This window comes from Anastrepha ludens, chromosome 6 (assembly GCF_028408465.1).
Source record: "Anastrepha ludens isolate Willacy chromosome 6, idAnaLude1.1, whole genome shotgun sequence".
NCBI lineage: Eukaryota > Metazoa > Arthropoda > Insecta > Diptera > Tephritidae > Anastrepha > Anastrepha ludens.
This window is the reverse complement of record NC_071502.1, coordinates 58,422,556-58,441,936: the sequence shown is the minus strand read 5'-3', so window position 1 is coordinate 58,441,936 and position 19,381 is coordinate 58,422,556. Positions and strand designations below refer to the sequence as shown.

The following is a 19,381-nucleotide window of genomic DNA, read 5'->3' as shown; positions in this document are numbered from 1 at the left end:
ATCATATATGTAAGTAGGCACGGATAGTAAGAACTTGGCAGTTGCAACAAGCAAGATTTTCATTAGGTACGTGCAAGAATCTCTCAAATACAGGCAGGACAAATGGAGGCAGGGCGAAAGTTCTTACTCAATTTAAGCAGCACTTCCTTCACGCTTTCAATTAGCCACAGTTGCTGTTGCGCTAATTCATCTCTATGCCAGTGCCATGAGTCATCATCGTCAAGGAGGCGGAGGATGACTACGCAAAGTTATTGTCAGAATCCAAGAGCAATACAGGATGATACGCAGGAAAAAACCAAAGTTTAATTATTTCAAATGAAAACTAAAGCGAAAAACAACCGAGAGTTTGACTATTTAACATTTGAATTAATTGCGTCGGCAAAAGCGGTAGAAGAATTCCAATCGAGGAAGGGCACGATGGGTGTAAGGTTCGGTAAAAATTTCGCCACCACTTTCAATGCCGTTAATGTTTCGACTTTGCGTATAATTTTTAACTCCTCATAAATCTTGGCGGCAACTTCGTGCGTGGATGCCACGAAAATTTATGCAGACGCTCGATATGCTACGAGAGCGACAGAATAGAGGTGTGGTGGTGACTGGGCAAGCAGGAAAGTGGGCGGAGTGCAGGTAATGTCCGAAAATGAAAGCAACAGCGCGATAGCGTCCAGTCATTGTGGCGCAATTACGCGCATCTATTTTATTTGGCAAATGGAATTTTTATGTTTGTGTGCACACAAACAAACTCGTGTAACTCTAATACACACAAAATTTAGTAGAAAGTGAGCAATTTACAATTGATTGTGGTGCAGAGCGCTGCAGTATGCTTGCTGGTGGTAGTAATTGTGCGGCGAGTCCTGCTCAATTAAATGCGCCTCCACTTCTACGCTTAGCGCGTATGGATTACTGATGCTCATACAATGTTGTTTGCTTGCTTGCCGCCGCGTTTTCCGGCGGTCATTTTAAGCTCCATATGTTTTTCTTTTTCCTCTGCTTTTTCTTATTCTGCTTGTGGTTCATCTTCCTTTTCTGTTTGCAGGTCCACGCGCACGTAAACCCAAGAAGTTGTCCGGTGAGAAGGGCAACAGCAGCGGCGGATCGAATGGCAGCGGAAGCGGTGGAAGTAGTGCTGCCACAGCCGAGGATAAACGACCGCGTACGGCGTTCAGTGGCTCGCAATTGGCGCGCTTAAAGGTGAGTTATAGCTGCGCAATGAAATTTAATTTCGAACCAGTAAGATAAAATAAATTAAAAAAAAAGAAAACATTTGTAACAAATAGCTTAAACGGCATGGCAAGGACTAAATAATCTTCCTAATAAAACTAAAAACCATTACCTTTTAAAAAGTTAAAACAATTTTGAATTTCGAAACTTACTCGTATCTGATTTCGAAAAATATTTAGTTATGTTGATAGAAGTGTCTGTTCCTAAACTCCTTAAACACTTATGCCAAAAATGGGGTTGCATTGAGCGATCCAAGTATTTTGGACATTGTCGCAATTTTTTCTTAAAATTGGTTTATTTGTAGGTTTGAGTATAAGAGGAAGTAAACCGGGAAAATTTGGAAAACAAATTTATAATTTTCAAATTTTTTCAATGTTGGAAAATTTGAGATAAGGTTTTTAAAGTGAACTATTATTCGCTTCTTTTAACATTCAAATTTTTTTGTTTTAGTTTCTCCGGTTCTTTTTAATTGTTTTCCTTTTTTCTCAAACGCTTCTTGGAAAAAATTACTTGTGTTGTTTTTGTAAAACTCCTCCCTCAGATTTTTTCGATAATAGAATTTATAAGTAACTACGAAACTTTCTCGTAATATAATATTATCAGGGTCTCAGCTATGTATTAATGAAAAAAAAATGCCAAAAAGACGTTTATCAGAAAATTAAAATTTTTTTCAACAAACATATTTTTAGAAAGTATATTTTATCTTGAAAACTTAAAACAAATAATTTTAATGCCTAGAAACAACCAAATCTTCAGGGTGTCCGCTGGCAGAATTAGGTTTTAACTTTAAAGTTTCTGCCTGCTGAGCGTATGAACGGAGCGGTGACCGCGTTAGCTTTGTTATTCGTGCGGGTTATTTAGTCTCGACGTTGCAAAGCTTTCGCAATCGAAACATATTACAAGGCCAATGATTCGTGTGCGTCTGATCGTCATAGATTTTGTTCACGTTATAATATTCAAAGTTTACGTAATGTCCCATATTCAGATTTGATTCGTTCATATGCTCGAAGTTTCCAGGCAGCAACAAGTTTCCGTCCGAAGCCCAGCCTTACATCGAGAACAAATGTAAATATTGAACTTCTCGCTACAAGTTGGTTCGACAGTCCCGGTCAGTCTGTGTGCCAGAGAGCGGCTGCCCAAGTACTTACAAAGATTATTGCAAATTCACCACTAAAAATTGAAATTGCGCAGGTGCTTACGCTTAAGACTCCACTTTGCGTAAAAATGTCTGCGTGACAATGTTGAAGCGATGTCGTACGGTAAACAGTAGCTTTTGGAGTGATTAAGCTCATTTTCATTTAAATGAAGGGTAAATAAGCAAAATTGCCGTTATTGTTCACCTAAAAGGCAGAAAAACATTAACACATTAACAGCCACTTCACAGTCCCAAAGTTTGGTGAGCATTGTCGAGTACTGGAATAATTAGACTATATTTTTTTTGAAAATCGTTGAGGGCAGGCTATTTCTGTGGACGTTGTCTCTTATTGGCTACAGGCTGAACAATTATTTTATGCCAATAATGAGAGAACATCCCTCCTTCCCAAACATGTTTTCAGCTAGACGACGCAAGTTGCACACGGCGAGAGAAATCATGACTATACTGTGTGATTTCTTCCCTAACAAGCAGATAAGCCGTTTTGGTGACATATCGGCCACCCAGGTCGCCCGATCTTATCTCTGTGGACTCTTTTCTGTGGGGGTACCCACTAAAGTCTACGAAACCAACCAGCGGCCATCGCAGCACTAAAGGAAAATATTGTTCGCGAGGCTAGTGAGATGCCAACACCACTTCTCTAGCGAGTGGCACGGAGTACTTTGGTCAGATTCCAAGAAAATAGCCGAGGTAACGGTCAACAATTAAAGTAAATAATTTCTAAAAAATAAAATCGGAATTTGTCTTCTGTATAGTAATTACTAAAATAAACTTTTATGATTAGTAATTATTTTTTAAATGTAGCTTTTAATTCCTATTTCTGCCACCGGAGACTTGCATTCCTCTTTAAAAAATTGTATACCAAAATTTCCAACATTGAATAAATCTCAAAATTATTATTTTTTTTTTTTTCAATTATTTCAGTTCATTTCTTATTAAACTCAAGCTTAGCAATCAACCAATTGTCAGATAGATTGACGACAATATCCAAAATATTTGGATCACTTGACATGGAATCGCTCCACTGTGATATCTGGTTTAGGTTTGGTTTCCCTCTTTTGAACTTTCCAGTGCTCATACCTTTTACATTACTGTTTCCAGATTATTTGTTTATGCCTGCTTTGAGGCAGCCGTACAGTTACAGAATCTCCTCGTCATTCCTTCAGTTTCTGCGGCATCTTCGAAAAGCCACAACCCACTTTATATGAGAGCGGGACTGAAAATGAGTGCATCATGCAAACATAAAAGTCGCTTTAGTAGGAATAACATAAACCATTTCATTAAAGTCTGAAGATTGCTCATAGGTTACCCACGAGTTACAATTGACTGCGTTCACATTTACACAACATAAGTAAATTGCCTGAGAAATAAAACGTACTATACCTTTAGGACGAAAAGATGTCTGAATAAATTGTATGTGAATGCACGTCATTGGCGAGATATGGATTAATAATTTTTAAGATAATTTTAGTTGATCCGAAGCCCTCTTTAGGGAGTCTGAAGATGGCATGGGCATGGGAGTCAGGGACATGATAGCGGAAAAATGTAAAAATGACTTTCGATTCCTGTAATGATTATTTCCATATCTTGCCTTAACTTTCCTCTTAGTTAGTGTCCTAATATGACATTAAAGAGAGTAGACAAATAGCCTCGTTTTAGAAAGAACTCGCAAACTTGCCCTGCTCCCGCCTTTAACCACCACCAATGCAGTTTATGCTATTTTAGCTTTTCGAACTGACGTCGTAGCACAGCGAACTGTTCTGCTCTACAGAAAGCTAAACATATTTACAAATTGGCTTCAAGCTAATTGCGATCTAGCTTAAACTCTCCTTGAACAAACGCATCGTGGTACCCCTCAGCAGCAGTGGCTCGAAGATATTTCAAAGTTCTATATATTTGAAGGTCCCTATGCAGCACTCGTCAAGCTAATGGATAGGTGGGCTCTATCCACTTCTTCTATGGCATTACGTAGGGGTGTTTTGAACCACTTATAGTCTAGTTCGCTTTCAAGCTTAATAGTGAATGGTAAATGGCGCTGCAGTTATTAGACTTTCAAGCACTTAGAGTCTGGTTTCCTTTCTAGTTTGGGAGAAATAATGGAGGTAGTTTCATGAGGTATCTTTTCAATTTCATCTGAAAGAGTAAATAGCGCCAGGGATTTATGTACCTACAACCTTGGTTAGAACGTTTGCTTCCTGTAGCAGTCACAGAGAGTAATCACAATGAACAATAATACGTTCTTTGAAAATATGAGATTTCTCATACACTTCAATCCTCTACATAATGTAAACTGAACCCATGCCAAAAGCCTTGATTAGTTTGTCCAATTTTGCTTATTTTTATTTATAAAAATCGTTGGGATGGTGTATTGACTTGTCACTCAAGTGTGTTTTTAAATGTCTTTCTATTTTTTTACTAACTTCTTTCTCTTCCCTATTCTTTCTTTCATTTCCGCCACCCTGCAGCACGAGTTCACCGAGAATCGTTACCTGACCGAAAAGCGACGCCAGCAGCTCAGCTCCGAATTGGGTCTGAATGAAGCGCAGATCAAAATCTGGTTTCAAAATAAACGTGCCAAACTGAAAAAGTCTAGTGGCACGAAAAATCCCTTGGCTCTACAATTAATGGCGCAAGGACTCTACAATCACTCGACGATTCCACTGACGCGCGAAGAAGAAGAGCTGCAAGAATTGCAGGAGCGTGAAAACGCAGCAGCGGCAGAGGTAAGAAGTGGTGGTACAACATCAACAACAACAACAACTGTGTCTACGTAGATGCAAGATCGACTGCGGTAAATGAAGTCCTTTTCAAGTGAACGAAATTCAACAGCAACGAAGAAATTGTTACTAACTACTTAAGTAATTTAGTAAGAATATTAACGAAATGTATGTATACGTGTATAAATTATAATGTACAAAATGCCTAGAAATATTAATAAGAGAAGTATGAAAAATGGTGGAGTGATGAACGTTGTGTGGGCAGTTAGCTTTGGCTGGCATTTAATATCTCGAAAATTATTTGATTTAATTAAATTGAAAGTAAATTATGAGTACATTTGAAGAGATTCTAACGAGGAAGTTTTGATAGAGAAATTTAACGTGTTTCACTAATCCTTCGTTGGTCACATGGGTGCATAGAACCGTTTGCAAAAAAGTGGCAATCATGCAAGACAAATTCAAGCTGCCTGAAGGCCAGTCGCATGCAAGAAATCTGAGGACGTTGCTGAGTCATCCAATATGAATGAGTGAATGAAAACGTTTGTTTTTCTGCTTGTGAGCGATTCCATATCGAGTGATTCCAATGTTTTGGGCATTATCGTAAATGTTTCCGAAAATACGATTATTTGGCGGCTTAAGTTTAATAGGAATTAAACTGAAAATTTTGCTTAAAAAACTGAATAATTTTGGAGACTTCGTATAGAGTGTTTTCAAAATTTTTGTAATTTTCTTTTTTTTAATTTTATAATAAAATATGCTTTGAAACAATTTTTTTGTTTTGGCAATAATTTTTAGTTTTTGAACAAAATTTCTGGGAATATTTTTTGTATTTTTTTTTAAACAAAAGTTTTTTTATCACAGTTTTTCATTATCAATCCCTGAAATTTTCATAGTGAGATTCCTACAACTTTTGTCATAACGTATTCAAATACGTACAGCGAACCAGTGAAAAATAGTAAGTTGAATGATTTTTTAATAACAAAGTGAACTTACTCTAAATAAAAAAAATGTTAAAATGTTAAGCCAAAATAAAGCAACCTTTTCTATTGTAATTAATATAAATATTTTTTATAGCTTAAAATTAAAATTTGTTTTCCTATCTTCTTAATTGACGTGACTTTTTCGGTTTTATTATAATTAGCAGCTAAATTAAACTTTTAAAAATGGTAAAATTTGGTTTCGCGTTTGCAAATAAAAAAAAAAGGATTTTTAATTACTTCCATGCATTATTAAACGTGCGATGCATTAAATTTTCGTGTGCCAGTATCTCCCCTCTAAATATTCCCAAGGTCGTATTTCTATCAACTCTGGGATTAATTTTTGAAACCACTGCCTTGCAAATATCAGTTAAAGCAAAATATGTTCTTTTATTTCACAAACTTCTACTTTTATTAACAAGTTACGTGTAATAGAACCTTTAAAAACATATTAATTAATTTCATTTTCTTTATATTTATTTATATTATTTAGCCATATAATTTAATCATATCTGAAAGAAAAACTCTTAATACACAGTACTTTACCTTTACACTGAAAAAATTCATAGGAATTATAAAAAGTAAAAAAAAATATGCAAATTACCCTAATAAATTGGCAACCTACTGTAAAAAGCGGGAAGCGCCAAATTTTAGTTTTCATTAAAACTTCTTCCGCACCAAAAAATACTTAAGAGACGCGGCAAAGCATGCTGGCTAAAGGTATTCAATATCCTTCCAAAAATATTTGTCTTGAAAAATTAACATCCGTCAATGAACTGGCATATTTGAGCAAAGTTGTAGTTCTACAAAAATTATAACTCTATTTACCTTCTTAACAAATTGTTAAAAGCCTGCAGAGTCTTTTCCAAGGCACTAAAAAAAGCAATAACCGGCACAGGAAGCATCTTTCCATTCGTAACGTAAATGCCTACGAAGGAAAGAATAAAAAGTGTTGCATATCTTAAGGGAACTGGATAACGTAAAAAGTACATATTTGCTTATTACGCTTCTGTAATTTTTTACGCTCTTTTCATTCAGATTTTATCTGAGAAGGCCTCTAGGCAATTTTCTAACGAATAATTTCCCATAATATTTTAAGTCTCTAATGACCTTGTAAAAGCTTTATTTTTGAAATATCACCTAACATGGGCCAAGACGATCACACTTTTAGGCAGGTGATAGGTTAAGGTAGTCAAAAAAAAATATTCCTCGTGCAATTCTACTTCTATTTTGCGCTTATAAGTATCAGGCCAGTCCATAAGTTCGTGCGTTTTTTAAAGGTGATTTTAAAATTAATAAAAAAGATATTTAAAGTATTTATTAATCAATAATATATTATTTTATCCTAGCGTTTAGGCAAATTTTTAATTCCCTGCTCAAAAAATTGTTTGTCCTTGGAGCTAAAATACGCTTTGATATCCCTTTTTATAGCTTCTTTTGAGGAGTAGTTCTTGTTACTCATGTGGGATTGAAGTCCACGGAAAAGGTGATAATCACAAGGTGCAATATCCGCAGAGTATGGTGGATGCGGCATTAGCTCCCATCCGAGCTCGTTCAGCTTGCCTAATGTTTGCCTTGCGGTGTGAGGTCTCGCGTTGGCGTGGTGAAACAAAACTTTGCGTCTATTCACTAAAGACAGTCAATTTTTGTTAAGTGCCTCATTCAGGTTTGATAGCTGATGGGAATAATAATCAGCAGTTATCGTCTGGTTTGGTTCCAGAAGTTCATAACAAACAATACCGGCCATATCCCACAAAATACATAGGAGAATCTTCTTGGGGTGAAGGCCATCTCTAAGGGTCTGTTCTGGTGTTTCATCTTTATCTAACCATTGGCGGGTGCGAACAGGATTATTGTAAAGGACCCATTTTTCATCACCAGTAACGATACGGTTCAAAAACCGTTCATTTTCCAGCCGTTGCAGTAGCTGAGAACACACATTCACTCTCTACTGAAGGTTGGCGACGGAAAGTCTATGCGGAAACCATTTTCCCAACTTTGAAACCTTTCCCAACTGAACCGGGAGCCTGTGAACTGTTCCATGCGATGAATTTAACCTCTGAGCTATCATATCGACTGTCAAATTTGCCTCAGCTTCCACGAGTTCGAGCAAGGCGTCGGAGTTGAAGACTTCAGGACGACCAGCGCGCGGGGCATCCTCCACGTCGCAGTTACCACTTCGGAATTTTGAAAACCACTTTTGCGCAGTCCTTACACTCACAGTATCCTCTCTGTGAACGGTGTTTATTTCTGCAGCAGCAGTTGTTGCATTTTTACCACTTTTATAGAAAAATACAAAATATGAATCTTGTTTGAAGATTCCATATAATTTTTAAACAACGCGATTAAAATCACTTGTTGAATGCATGTTGCACGAACTTATGGACTGACCTATATTTTAACCACTTTTTTAAAAAGCACTCGGGTACATACTTTGAAAATTATTTTGCCTGTAAGAAAAAGTTTCTGAGAATGCAAAAAGCTATGGTGGTTTTAATATAAAGCTCTAGTACATCATCCCAAATTAGTTGCATTCCGCTCACAGACAATGACTTTAAAATTATGTTTTTTTTTATTTAGAAATGAATTCGAAATGTATGACCAAATTATACTTACTACAGTTGACGAAATCGATACTTTACCGATTGTAGCTAGTGAAGCTTTAAGCCCGCACAGCGATCAATAGCCAGAAACCACTTCAATGGCAAGCAATATTGATCATAACTAAATTTACGAAACACTTTGTAAAAAATTAAACTAAATTTAATTAAAACTAAATAATATTGATTATTTATTTATTAAAATCACTCAAACAACAAGTAATAATTAATTAAAAAATAAATATTATAATATTAGGTGTTCAACTTTTCTACCGCCGTTTTTCGATAGAAGACTGCAATAGTAAGTGCTGGTCGAAGTAGACACATCTAAATTATTTATTAGTAAGCTTGGTTATCTGTGAACAACACCGCATTTGTGAATTTATGTTTCTTCAGAAATTTATTCTCGATCAAAGATGAACATTTTTACATAAAATTTGCGGGAAGTTTTGATTTTTTGCTCTTCTTCGAAGAAAATTGCAACCGAGGCTCAACGAATACCCTTAAATACTTACGGGGAAATTATATTTAACAGAGGCCCGTGAAGATCGACATAGTGATTTAGAAATAATCAGAATTGCTTGATGAAAACTCATGTCAAACGCCAAATTAATTAGGTGGGTGTGACTCTGCAATCCATCTCGAAATGTTTTAAGGTTATGAGAATGATGAAAAGGCCACAATATCCATCCACCTTGACCACGCTCGACCACATACCGCAAAAGGGTGAAGACAGAAGCACCGAATCGGGTGATCTTTTCTGACCCGCCGTACTCTGCAGTTGCAATTCTTTCCGACTATAGTTTATTTCCAACGGCATATTCTCTGGCTGATTGGCATTTTCACTCTCATGAAGAAGCCATAAAATGGATGGGCTCAAAAGACAAGGAGTGCTTCCGGTGCGAAATTCGTGCGCTACCCGAAGGACGAAAAAAAGTAGTGATAAAAAACGGGCACTATTTCGAAACAGCAACATGTAATAATTTTTTTAATATAACGACTTCAATTTTGAATTTATGAATTTGGCGGAATCAAAGTTGTACACCTCATAATAGTGATAATAGAAATGATAATAAAACTATTGATAACGACAATGATACAAATAATAACAATAACATGCCCCAGAATGAAAAAAAACATGAAAATGGAGTGCAAGAAGGAGAAAAACTAAGACATAAACTATAAAACTGAGGTGGGAGTAAATAACACCCCCTTACAATAATAAATTATTGCTATTTAGATATTAAAACAAATCTAGTCGTAGCTGATATGAATGATAATAGTTTAAAAATAATTACAAATACAAAAACTACATATGTACTATAAATATTAATTATTATTAAATTCAAATAATGTGCTTGTAAATATAAAACATAATTTCTAAAATATAAATATTGTACTGTAAATTTTTGTTTAATATATTAAAAGTTTGTTGAGTTGCTAAAAAAACTATTCAACATTTATTTATGCTAAAAAATTGAGTTTTATTGCTGATTTTCAACATGCGGATACAGAGTGTCTTGCGAAAAGGCCTAAGACCTGGTAAGTAAAGAAGTTAAGTAAGAAAGAAAAGAATAATAAGCATCTTCTTTTCGCCAAGCGTTAGAAAGTGGTGAATAGATGAAGAAACTGATATAAAAGAATATGTATTGGGAATGCATGAATAGAGCTTCCTTTACATGTCTTGTAAGGTAGTGAGTTATACCAGTTTTATGAGGTATAACCATACTCGCTAGCGGCGAATCTTGTGCGATAACTTTGTTGTTGCGAGCAAAGAAGTGGCGAATCGTAGGCGTCTAATATGCGGTCAGAATGGTCTAATGACTTCGAATAATAAGAAGGGATATTTGTTTTTTTTTTTCATTTTGCATGCATTCCGGAAGGATGCTTTTAAAAGCAATGGAATTGCATATCCGTAAATTCGCTTGTGAAAATGAAAATAATGTAGTGCTGCCAAAGCATAAGCAACGTTGGATTCAAGGGAAAATTTCCCTTTTATTCTATTACTGATTAGTGAATCGAAAGCAACTATTATTACAGAAAGTTGGCGAAGTAACGCAACGTTAAGCAGTAGTATTAGCAGGTCACCACTGCTTCAATATATGTAAGTAAGTCTACGTTAACCCATGGCTGTAAAAATGGGATTTTGAAGCTCAGTAGACATACATAGCGTTAATATGCTTTATATTATTTAATTTTTCTGGTCGACTTCCATGGCCAAGCCAACCCATGATGTACAGAATACAGAGGTGTGGCCAACATCAGACCATTAATTGGCTCTCAGCGATATTGAAGAAGTCAGCGGATTGGCTGACGTAACCGCGATTATGACAACGATTGTTTTTGTGGTATACAAGAAAAATCAACAAAATCTATACCCACGTTACTTCATTGCCGTCTGAACACCGACTGATTGGACGAGTGTGTGAAGTCGAGTACCCGGTGACGTGCCACCCGAAGTTACTCTCACAATTTTGCTAAACCCAGATAATCTATCATTCTTGAAACCAGCCTGCCAACCATATTGCCATCAGTTCAGCCTGAAAGACACTACAGTAGTCGGGGAGCCGAAAACTGAAGGAGATCCCCAGATGTTCGGAATATACACCTCCGCCCACCCAGCCCTCGGGGTTTTTGAGCCATCTGTGTATGCATGGATGAACTCGTCCTGTCTCACATCGTCCCGTTCCCACTCTTCCATTGAAGGTAGGAGGGTCGTAAACGCTGTAATGGCAAGTATAGGCGGTAGTACATAGTCCACCAATCCGGAAAGCCCCTGAGTGCCAGCCAGGATTTTACCGTGACCATTATCCGTGTTTGACGACTTATTTGGAGTGTTCAGCCTTATTGCCGCACTGTGTGTGTCGATCCATAGCTATATGTACATACATTTATTCAAGTACACGCGGGTGCTTTTGCTTTTCGGACAAATAAAGGCCTTCTTTCGCGCAATTCGCCCATGGACCATGCATTTTTTATTTTTCAAACTATTCCATCACAAACCAATTTTTAACTTCGTTTAATGCATGATTTTGTTCTTCGCGATCATTGAATTGCTTCCGACGGTTTTTATTTGCCCTCGTAGAGTCCACCGGCCGCCGTAGCCGAATGGGTAGGTGCGTGATTACCATTCGGAATTCACAGAAAGGTCGTTGGTTCGAATCTCGGTGAAAGCAAAATTAATAAAAACATTTTTCTAATAGCGGTCGCCCCTCGGCAGGCAATGGCAAACCTCCGAGTGTATTTCTGCCATGAAAAAGCTCCTCATAAAAATATCTGCCGTTCGGAGTCGGCTTGAAACTGTAGGTCCCTCCATTTGTGGAACAACATCAACACGCACACCACAAATAGGAGGAGGAGCTCGGCCAAACACCTAACAGAAGTGTACGCGCCAATTATTTATTTTGTTTTTTTAGAGTCCATTTTGTATTTTCTAATTATGTATTAAACTCTAAAATATGTTTTGTTCATTAAATTTCCGATATCTCCAAAAGTTTTCCCTCTTCACGCAATTAAACAATAAGTTGGTGATCGTCTTTACTTTTCTGTCTTCCTATGTGTTTATCGCTTCAAAACTTGTAGAAAACTATAAACTGAAAGACTTTTTATGAAATTTGATGCGCATAATGACAGCCCGCTTGAATTAAAAGGGAAATAAAAAACACGCTTTTTAGCAAATAAAATCAATTTACCGTTTCGCAAATATGTTTTAAAATTGAACACTGAGTGCGTACGATTATGCGTTTGAGCCACTGTACCATATATGTTTGCCTCTGTATGCGAAAAAAGCAAAACAAGGTAAAAATTACTTCACATACTTATAAATATGTATATATATGTAAAGCGTGATCAGTTTGGAGGTACTTTTTCCAATAGGGTTTTGTAGACCGATCACGCGTGATAATTTTTTTTTAGTATTCGTTGACATTTCATAATGGAAAGAGTTACGCCTCAACAGCGTTTAAAAATCGCCGTATTTGAGCTTAAGTGCAACCCGAAGCAATTCAAGAACAGCCATTACATCCATTGAAAACATCCGTTTATCGGTCCATATTTCTTCAAAGACGATGCTGGCACCAACTGGTAACAGTGAATGGTCAACGCTATCGCGCCATGATAAACGAGTTTTTGATATCGGAAATTGAGGCCTGTGATCTATATAACATGTGGTTCCATCAAGACTCCGCGTCTTCCCATACAGCCTGTGAAACAATAGATTTACTGCGTCGTCGTTTCGGTGAGCAATTTATCTCTCGTCTCGGGCCAGCGGAGTTTGGACTTTTATTTGTGGGGGTACGTAAAGTCTAAATGGTTTTTGATACAGATTGATGTCCTCCAGCGAGTTATTTGAAATACGTGTTTAAGGATGACCGAATTACGGCGCAGTTGCGACTAACATTTGAAATGGATTATCTTTAAAAAATAAATGCCATAAATGGTGTTACACAAAAATAATAAAGATTCCCCAATCAATTTGAATTTGCGTTGTTTTATTTCAATTTAAAATCCGATACCTCTAAACTGATAACCCTTTATATTTGGAGTCATCGTAATTCTATATCTCCCCATTTTTTCGATTAAGCAATAATTTTATACTTCGCATACGAAATGCTGCGGTCAATATGAAAATTTTAATATCTTGCCACGCAAAAATTTTAGCAATGAATTTATTAGTTTTACAGAAGCAATATTCTCAGCGGAACGTTCAGTTTTTGGCCTGTCAGTCCGTTTTCTATCCTCGGCAGAACCAGTTTCTCGAAATTTTTTCACTAAATTTTGAATTGTCAACTCATTCGAACGATTATTTCCTCAAACAATAATTACGATTTTTGAGATATTTTGTTCTTAAAGATCGACCATTTTCATAATAAGTTTCAATAATTTTAGCGCGTTCTTCCCTTGTGCAAAATTGTACGTCTGACTACTTGACAAATCTGGAAGATGATATAGAAAAGGTGCCGGCTAGGAATTATATATTCACTACTGGCATCTAGGTGTCACCTTTGAAATTCTTTTTATATACAATTGACATTTATTCCATTTGTTGGGTATTTTGTCGAGTTCTTTCTCCTATTTGTAGGGTGGGCCTTGATGTTTTGCAACAAATGGCAGGATCTACGGTTTTATGCTGATAGTCTTTTAAGAGGAGCTTTTTCAATACAGAAATTCAGAAAATTTGATAGGTTAGGTTAGGTTAGCCTGGTTGGCAATAAGCCACGCATAGACCTTTTGGTCCCTAGCGATACCAGATGGAGACCGACCTCTATGAATACCGAAAGTAGTCATCATGTAGGATGTGAGCGCTTTTGGTGAATCTAAGAATATAATCTGGGAGATCCGCTTTTGAGGCGTCCTCCAGATCCTTAAACAATGGGGCTCCCAGGTTTTTCACAATGCCGAACAGACGCACAGAAGGTGTTCTAAAGTTTTCTCAACATCCTCTCTGCATTTCCTGCATTTGTTCATGTTAGCAATCCCTATCTTGTATGCATGTGCAGACAATAGATTATGACCTGTTAGCATACCTAGTTCTGCAGTCCTTTCGCGAGAGCGTAAGCATGAATTGAGTTAGTTTTTTGTCGTTAGTTCTACACGTAACTTTTGCTGTTTTGCATGTGGTCAGGTTAGTCCACCCAGTTTCGACTCGCCTTTTCATGTAGTCGTCCATTCCTTTGTATATTGTATTTAGCGGTTTTGGTATGTCGTTCTCTTTTTCAAATGGTAGTCTAACAGCACTTTTTGCTATCTCATCCACTATTTCGTTCCCCATAATGCCTACTGTTTGCGGCTAGCCTTTCTATGGCCTCCCTGCTCCGTCGAACATTTTTGGACTAAATACAACTGCTTTTATTGCTGCCTGTCTGTCCACGTGATAGGTTAACTTTGGGAAAATATTAACAAAGTCAGAGCTGATTTTAGTTGCAATAAAATTGTTTTAAGTAGTTTTACTGACTATCTAATATTTTTATATTTGTTTGTATGTCAAGTACTTCCAAATATGTACTGCAAGTAATCGTAATATCATACAAAAAGAATTAGAAATATACATATATATTAATTCAAATAAACAAGTCAAACAAAACAAAATTGTAAGCCAAAAGCAAACATTTTCTGGCAAAACCGATTTATTGAGAAGCTTTAAAATCATAAGGCAGCACTCTGTAGGTAGGCGTTTCACATCGCAGTGTACATATAATATAATGTATTTAAATATAGTATTACTTTTTTCTCAATTATACTGGTCGGAATTGCCAAATCTTCTTTTTAATTCAAATTTATTAATCCAATAAATTCCACTAAATATAAAAAAATGCATGCAAATTTGGAAGTTAGTAAAAGTAAACTGAAAGCGAACATCAAATGAACACAAATGAATACAAATTAATATAATAAATAAAAATAATACTTTGCCAAATAAAACTGATTATTTATTGCTTAAAACGAAACAGTGTTTTTTTCAATGATTTTGCACTGAGCTGGGAATTATAAATTCTTTGTGTATTTGTGTAGGCACACGCACGTTGGGTGGCAGCGATTATCGCAGTTGCTTGATTCTACAAGACAACTTAACGGTTATGTTTTGTTGTAGTTGTAGAGAAGAGCATGAAAGAGGAGAAGAAAAAGTCGGAACTAAATTTTTAAATACAAAATTGTAAACTATGAAGGAAAAATTATTCCATTTCATCAAAACTTATTTAATTTTTAATTTCGTTCCATTTTGCTTTTGAGCATCTTAAGAAACTACTTTATTAAGCATTTCGATTGGAAGTGGAATATCTTTTCCTAAAAAGGTGAGGCTTCTTTTTTATTGTGTTACAATTTATTCCTTTCAAACCAAGGTTAACTTTTTGAGAAAAGTGAGTGGTTTTATAGGGTCATATATACATTTCATATTCATTATTATTTTCACTGGTTCTACAGCTTTTTCTACGAAATTGTTTTCCAACTGCTGTTGCCTACTGTGTTTCTTCTTATTGCTTCGGCGATAATCGCTTACCTGATTTTGCCTACTGTGTTTGCTTCTAATAAAAAATTTAAAATATTCACAAATGTAATAAAACTCTGCCTTTCTTAATCCTCGTGAAAACGTCTAGACACACACCAAAAAAAGCCAAAAGACAAAAAATACTAGAAGAAACATCAATTTTCTTGGCGGCTTTAACGCCAAATTGGACGATGATGGGGTTTTTGATGCAACAGTCCAAAATCCTCTCTTGAGCAAAAGGACATCAGCTATCTGAGGTTGTACAATATCGCTGAGACATCGAAGTATGGGACCCTTTAATGATATTATCCAAAAAAAAAATCTTTCTTTGCATATCCGTATTGAGTCATTTATACAATTTAAGGCAATTGACGGTCTTAGATTTGTGCAGCCAGTAAAGCTACTATACAACTATTCTATGTATTAGGCGTAAAATAAGATATATAAATGGGAATTGTAAAACATGCGTAAAGTAGACATAAAAAAACAGTAGGTTTTCTAACAGGTAACTATTTACTACCTAAATTACCATCTCTCAAAAATTCACATTGGATATAAGACAAGAGTGTCGGTTCTGTCTGTAGGGTGACGAAACCACAGAGCATATCTTGTTCAACTGTATTGCCTTGACAAAGATAAGACTGCAAGCCTTTCAACGAGATCAAACACGAATGAAACCAAGAATGCTCCTATTGCAGATATTATAAAATTTGTGCACAAGGCGGAGAATTCACTGAAAGAATTTGGTTTTGAATCAATTCCCAGCCTGAGACAGGAAACAGCTAGTTTAAATAGAACCTGATGTAATACATTTGATGATAGTAGTGCTATAAATAAAAATGGTATAAACTACTTATAAACATACAGTAGGACACGAAAGATCTTTTGGGACGAACTGTCGGCCATTGCGCACACCACAAAAGCCAAATTCTTATTATTAAAGGCATTCGATGCTTAATCTTCATTTGTTTATTTTCTTATTGGCATGAATAAATTTTTTATATGTTCAACAAAAATTAGTCACCTACATTATTTTTTACTTTTTTATTTAATATCGACCTATGTCGCCAGCGCTTTGAAAATTACAATTAAATTTGCATAGGAAAAAAATGCACTTTTCGGTAAATTTGGCATAAAATGTCAAAAGATCGATATTATTTATTATCGTTTTTAAAAAAATTACAAAAATTAAAAAACGAGTTAAGAAGTTTTTTTTAAATAAAGCGAAGAGTACATTCTGTCAAAAAAGTACCGGGTATTGTTCAATAAAATGCAAAATAATTGTTTAATCAGCAAAATTTATTTTGTCGCCTTCAAATTAGGCTCCATTCGAAGCAATACACATATGCCAATGATTAGTCCAGTCATCAAAGCACCTTTTAAACGCGTTTGAAGAGATCTTTTTCAGCTACTTCAGCGAATTCTCCTTAATGGCCTCTATCCACTTAAAGCGGCGTCCGCGAAGTGGAAATTTAAGTTTTGGGAAAAGGAAAAAGCCACAGGAGGCTAAATCTGATGAATACGGTGGTTGTTCGATAATATTTGTCGAGCTTTTGGTCAAAATAGTGTTCACAATATGACCCTTGTGAGACGGTGCGTTGTCGTGGTTCAAGATCCATAAGTGTCCTTTCCACAAATTGGGCCGTTTCCTAAACACATTCTCTCTCAAACGTCGCATAGCCTTCAAATAATATTCTTTACTTACCGTAGAGCCATCTGGAACGAATTCCGAGTGCTCAACACCATGATAATAAAAGAAAACGAGTCGCATGACTTTCATTTTTGACCGACTTTACGTGGTTTTTTGTGTTTCGGCTAATGTGGATAGCGCCATTCAGCCGCCTGTTTACTGGTTTACATGTCAAACTCATTTACCCCTGTCACATCACCTGTTATGATGCGCTGGATAAAACATGTCTTCCGTCACCTTCTTTCGATTCTTTTTTTTAATGAAATTCAACCCTCTTGAAACGAGTCGAGCAGCCACGCCTCTCATGCCCAATTGATGGTGTAAAATGTTGCGAATTGATTCGTGAGACACGCTAAGTTCACGAGCTACCTCCCTCGAACTTAAATGATGGTTTCCCAACACCAGTTCCTTGACTTTGTCGACATTTTCATCCGTTGAAAACGTTGATGGGCGACCAGATCAGGGCAAATCTTCCACGAATTATCGGCCCTCTGCAAAAACCTTATACCACTCGTAGACCCGTGTTTTTGATAAAGCACTAGCATAACTCGCCATATGCTTTCGGCAACATTTTCAACGATTCGGCACACGAAACCCCGTACAAAACACAAAATTTAAGACAAATTCTTTGTTCGATATTTTTATTCACCTGCGAGGGTCAATGAAAATAGGTCACTAAATAATAACGATATTTACCTTCACCTTCGTGAAGGTAAATTGAAATAGTTCAATAAATAATAACGATATTTAAAGATTTTCTATGAAATTTACTTGCGATTCTATCTCCCAGTAAGGACTTAGACACCTCATAGTTTGGTGCAAACTTAAGCTTCATAGCCTTAGCTGTTTGTTTTGGACCCATATTTAGGTACTTACTAGGAAAACCAACTAGGGATATCACAAAAATATGTTTGTTCACTTGTTAAACTTGGCTCAAGTATGATCAAGGCAAAAATTAGTATTTTTATTCTCCTGGCAGAAACTTTTATATCTATTTGAAGATTTTTTCATTTATAACTTAAGGATTGAGCCAACAAACATTATCGGAAACTGATATCTTATATATTTCTTAAATATTTGAAATTTTTGCAAGAAAACTATTTTAGTTGAAACTTTGTAGATATCTTTTTTCGTTTTTACGAAATTTTTACTTTAAATAGCAGCAATACATTCTCCAGATATTAGAAATTTGTATGATATACCTTTTTTTACTTAAATCCAAACCCGTTTTTTGACTATATCTCAAACTACATTATAGAAAATAGTAATTATGTAGATTTTCGGAATCAGAGACCGATTCTACATAACTATTGAATGTTCTGCATCATGGGTTTCTTTCTTTGGGAACACTTTTGAAGCAGTAAAAGCATTTTTATATTTGTGAACCATACTTGAAATCTGATGGTGCATGGCTCTTGCGGGTAACTGTTATTAGATTTTAATAGATAATTTGTTGGCAAAAATATCAAGCGATAAACATTCAACTCTTTGAGTGTTCGACCGAAAGATTTTGCGGAGGCGGCAAATACCCCAGACAATGGAAAGATGATCTGTTCAACTACTTTAGTAAGACGAATAGTAACACCAAAATGATTCATGTTTAGCAAGGTATTCCACTTGGCAAGGTACGTAGATATGTTATGATATAAAAGTCTATAAAAGAGCTGAGTACGATTAATTTTTATTATACCATCACTAAACGAGTATATGAATATATCTTTACTAACTTTATTTTGGTACTTTTAACTCTCCAATTATTAAACTATCCTTCCAACACTCCCATCTCCACTAAGTAAAAGCTATAAAAGTCTAATTGCTTGCAGTTTATTTTGCAAGGAAATCTCATGTAAAGTATACACCTGCACACACACATAGTTTCGGGTGGTTGGCGACTGACTCATCCCATCGATACGAGCAAAAGAATTCCATCCAACCATCAGTTTTACAATTTCCAAATAAAGTTACCTCAGCAAAATTCATACAGAAAATATCATATCTGCGTAGAGCAGAAAATGAAAGAAGCAAAAGCTAAGCGAAA

The 19,381-nt window shown here is 36.0% G+C and overlaps 1 protein-coding gene across 1 annotated transcript in view; it reads left to right on the top strand.

Annotated features, from left to right (window-relative positions):
- LOC128867081 (uncharacterized) overlaps positions 1 to 6,546 on the top strand; it is a 101,565-nt gene extending 95,019 nt beyond the window's left edge. The window contains exons 3-5 of the mRNA XM_054108178.1: positions 774 to 893; positions 965 to 1,191; positions 4,840 to 6,546. Coding sequence (XP_053964153.1) covers positions 774 to 893; positions 965 to 1,191; positions 4,840 to 5,148 — 656 coding nt within the window. The 3' untranslated portion in view covers positions 5,149 to 6,546. The remainder of the gene's footprint in view (positions 1 to 773; positions 894 to 964; positions 1,192 to 4,839) is intronic.
- Positions 6,547 to 19,381: the final 12,835 nt, after the last annotated feature.